The sequence below is a fragment of the Lactuca sativa genome, chromosome 2, assembly GCF_002870075.4.
Source record: "Lactuca sativa cultivar Salinas chromosome 2, Lsat_Salinas_v11, whole genome shotgun sequence".
Classification (NCBI taxonomy): Eukaryota; Viridiplantae; Streptophyta; class Magnoliopsida; order Asterales; family Asteraceae; genus Lactuca; species Lactuca sativa.
The window spans coordinates 125,137,298-125,140,958 of record NC_056624.2 but is presented as its reverse complement, the minus strand read 5'-3'; the positions used below and the strand labels follow the sequence as shown (position 1 = coordinate 125,140,958).

General features: G+C 33.8%; 1 protein-coding gene across 1 annotated transcript; it reads right to left on the bottom strand.

The window, feature by feature from the left end:
• Window positions 1–1,467: 1,467 nt before the first annotated feature.
• Window positions 1,468–3,029, bottom strand: LOC111898670 (uncharacterized mitochondrial protein AtMg00810-like). Its single transcript, XM_023894564.1, has 3 exons — window positions 3,025–3,029; window positions 1,771–2,032; window positions 1,468–1,635 (listed from the first exon to the last, which is right to left on the bottom strand). The coding sequence occupies exons 1-3, from the start codon at window positions 3,027–3,029 to the stop codon at window positions 1,468–1,470; spliced, it is 435 nt and encodes a 144-aa protein (XP_023750332.1).
• Between the last annotated feature and the right edge of the window lie 632 nt (window positions 3,030–3,661).

Sequence of the window (3,661 nt, the reverse complement as noted above, 5' to 3'; positions counted from 1 at the left end):
CGGTTGTGCATGGTCCTTTTGGGTTGCCTTCACCATAACAACTTGATAGGATGATTTATTATGAGAGAATAGATATTATTAATATATTATGAGAATAATATAAAGAATAATGATAATACTATTTGATTAATATAAGTCATAAATTAATTAGTATTAATTTGGTGACTTAAAGAGATTAATTAAATAAGAGGGTATAAACTGTCAATTGTTTGATAGTTACACTTTAGACTGTAAATCCTTATTGGATAGAGGATGGACGAATTCTAGAAGCTAAGGATAGCTCAAAATCGTCCAAGGCTTATCTATGGTAAGGATATGGATTGCTTTAAGGAAAGATTATCCAACTAGGGTTTAAGGTGAAACCCTTAAGGAGTCTACAAGTATAAATAGACCCTATCGGCAAGGCAAATCGGTATCTCTTCTAAAGAAAAGAAACCCTGGCCGATTTCTTTCCCTCTCTTCTCTCTCAAATCATCCTCTTTGCTAGTTGGTGTTTGTAAGCCATTAGAGGAGTGACAATTATGACTCTAGAGCTCCACGACAACAAGATCAAACAAGAGATTCAAAGGTAAACTTCTAGATCTGATTTTGTATTGTTCTTATAACTAATTAGTCAATAGAAGTCTTGGATTGAAAGCATGTTTAATTAGAGAAACCTAGATCCAAGCATTAGGGTTTTGCATGCGCACATAGGAAAGTTCTTATGGCTAAAACCCATCAGTTAGATCATTAACACAGATTGTTGATATGTCTAAGTCTCGATTGGTTTGATCAGAGACCTCATGGACATATGTCTTCATGTGTGATCGTGAAAGAAATTTTTAGATGAAAAAGATTGGTGAAAATCGGAAGTGTACCTCTGTTATATTTGGACAAAACAGTAAACTCTTTACTCATATGAGAAGAGTTAGGTAGCTCATGAGACTAATGTGAATACAAGCCTGATTGGGAAGAAATTTCCGTATGAAAATTTCATTAAGGCTTTCGTACACACACATTGATTCATTGGAGGCTTTGGACAACATGCAGCAGCATGCTTCTAGGGACATCTTAACTAGTTCAAAGTAAATAAAATGTAAAGAGTTGAAAGATTCATTTACCTGACCCTAGATCTGCAAGCATGTGCCTCTTCATTCGTTCAGAAAGATCTGCAACAAAGTACTTAAAAGAAGAAAAAAATATAAAATCTTTTTGTTATTTTGAATTTTCAAAAATAAAGAACAAAATAAATTGAAAATCTTTTTGATGTTTTAAATTTTTTGAAAATAAAGAACAAAAAAAATAAACAAAAGTACTTGTTGTAAACCTACAAACTTTTAAGATGTGATGAAAAATACCTATCATACGAATTCGAAGCATACGAAGAGTGACTTATGAACAGTAACCTTATCCGTTGATGACGTATTTGTAAAATATTATTATCGAACCTTCAATCTCCTTTTTCGTATGAAATTGAATTACCATCAATCATTCCAATCCTTCCAAAATCCGCACAAACGATTTTTCATCCAATGCTTTTGTGAAAATATTAGTCAACTGATCAGTTGTTTTCACAAAATGAACCTCAATATTCTCATCCTCTACATGATCTTTTATGAAGTGATAACGAAGAGCAATGTGTTTGGTCTTCAAATGCTGCACAGGATTATGACAAATTCTTATTACACTTTGTGAATCACAATATAAAGGAATCTTTTTCATATTAATTGCATAATCACGTAATTGACTTTGAATCCAAAGTATCTGTGAAGTGCAAGCAGCAGCAGCAACATATTCAGCTTCAACCGTTGAGATGGATACACATGTTTGCTTCTTCGATTGCCAACTCACTAATTTACCATCAAGTAGCTGACATCCTCCAGTTGTGCTTTTTCTATCCAAAGTACAACCACCCAAATCTGCATCTGAATATGCTTGAATAAAGAATCCAATATTCGAAGGATACCACAATCCTAATGAAACAGCTCCTTTGAGATAACGAAAGATGTTCTTTACAACAGTGAGATGTGGTTCTCGAGGATTTGATTGATACCTAGCACAATTACACACAGCAAACATGATATCAGGTCTACTTGTTGTTAAGTAAAGTAAAGATCCAATCATGCTCCTGTATAGAGTTAGGTCAACAGATGGTTTATCTAACGAAGGAGTTAGTTTTACGCCGGTTGCCATTGGTACTCGTAACTTTGTGCTATTTACCATCCAAAACTTTTCCAGTTAATTCTTCGTATATTTTTCTTGATTTATAAAAATACCGTCTCTACTCTGACGAATATTTAAACCAAGAAAATTGTTAATTTTACCCATCATGCTCATTTCGAATTTGCTCTTCATCAAGTCTTCGAATTCTTTAGACAAAGCAGGGTCAGTTGAGCCAAAAATAATATCATCAACATAAATTTGAACAAGCATTAGATGATTTCCAACTTTCTTACGAAATAATGTGGGGTTAACTGATCCTTTAGATTGCTTCAAAAATGAAGTAAGAGTTGCATACCATGCTCGTGGTGCTTGTTTCAAACCATAAACGGCCTTATCTAAGATATAAACATAATCAGGATGTTCTTCATTTACAAAACCTGGAGGTTGTTCCACATAAACTGTTTCTTCGAGTTCTCCATTAAGAAATGCACACTTCACATCCATTTGATAAACATCAAAGTTTTTGTGAGCTGCATAAGCCAAACATATACGAACAGCCTCGAGTCTTGCGACAGGGGAAAACGTTTCTTCGTAATCAATTCCTTCTTGTTGAGAATACCCTTTAACAACAAATCTGACTTTGTTTCGAACAATATTTCCATCTTTGTCGGTTTTATTTTTGAAAATCCATTTTAATCCGACAATCGAAACATCATTTGGCTTAGGAATTAACCTCCAAACTTTATTTCGTTCAAATTCAGACAATTTAGATTGCATCGCAACAACCCAATCTGAGTGTTCCATTACAATCTTGACTGTTTTTGGTTCAATTTTAGAGATAAAAACGTTGAACATGCAAAATTCTTGATGAACATTTAATACCTCATTCTTCGCACGAAGCTGAGCTCTTGTTAAAACTCATTCTTTTGGATTACCAATTATTTGCTCATTCGGATGATCTTTTGTTCATTTGTCCATTGGTGGATAAGCTGGATCGAAGTCCAAGGGTGCATCTTTGTACAATTCATCATTTTTAGATCCTGCAAGCGAACAAACATCATTAAATTCATGATAAGTTTCATTATTTTGATTTAACTCCTCCTCAATATTATCATTTAATTTCTCATTCCCCCCTCGAAAGAATGCTCCCCTCAATTAGAGTGTTAGAATTCAAGTGCTCCCCCTCCACTGGATCATTATGCATACTTTCGCCCAATTCTTGAGGAGATGATGTTGATTCATCAGTTAGTTTTAAAACTTCAGTGATATGATTATTAGGAGCATTTATTTCAGCATTTGCAGCATAATCCGAATTACCAAAAATTAAATCATAATCAATATCCAAAGATTGTATAGATTCAGATTCAGTAAGATTTTCTTGCAAAATAGGATGATTTTCAAAATGTTTATCAGATTGTTTGATATGGTAATCATCAAATGTAAGATTGAATGTTTCTTCCACTTTTCGAGTTCGTTTGTTGAGCACTCGATAGGCAACGGAATTATGCGAATATCCAAG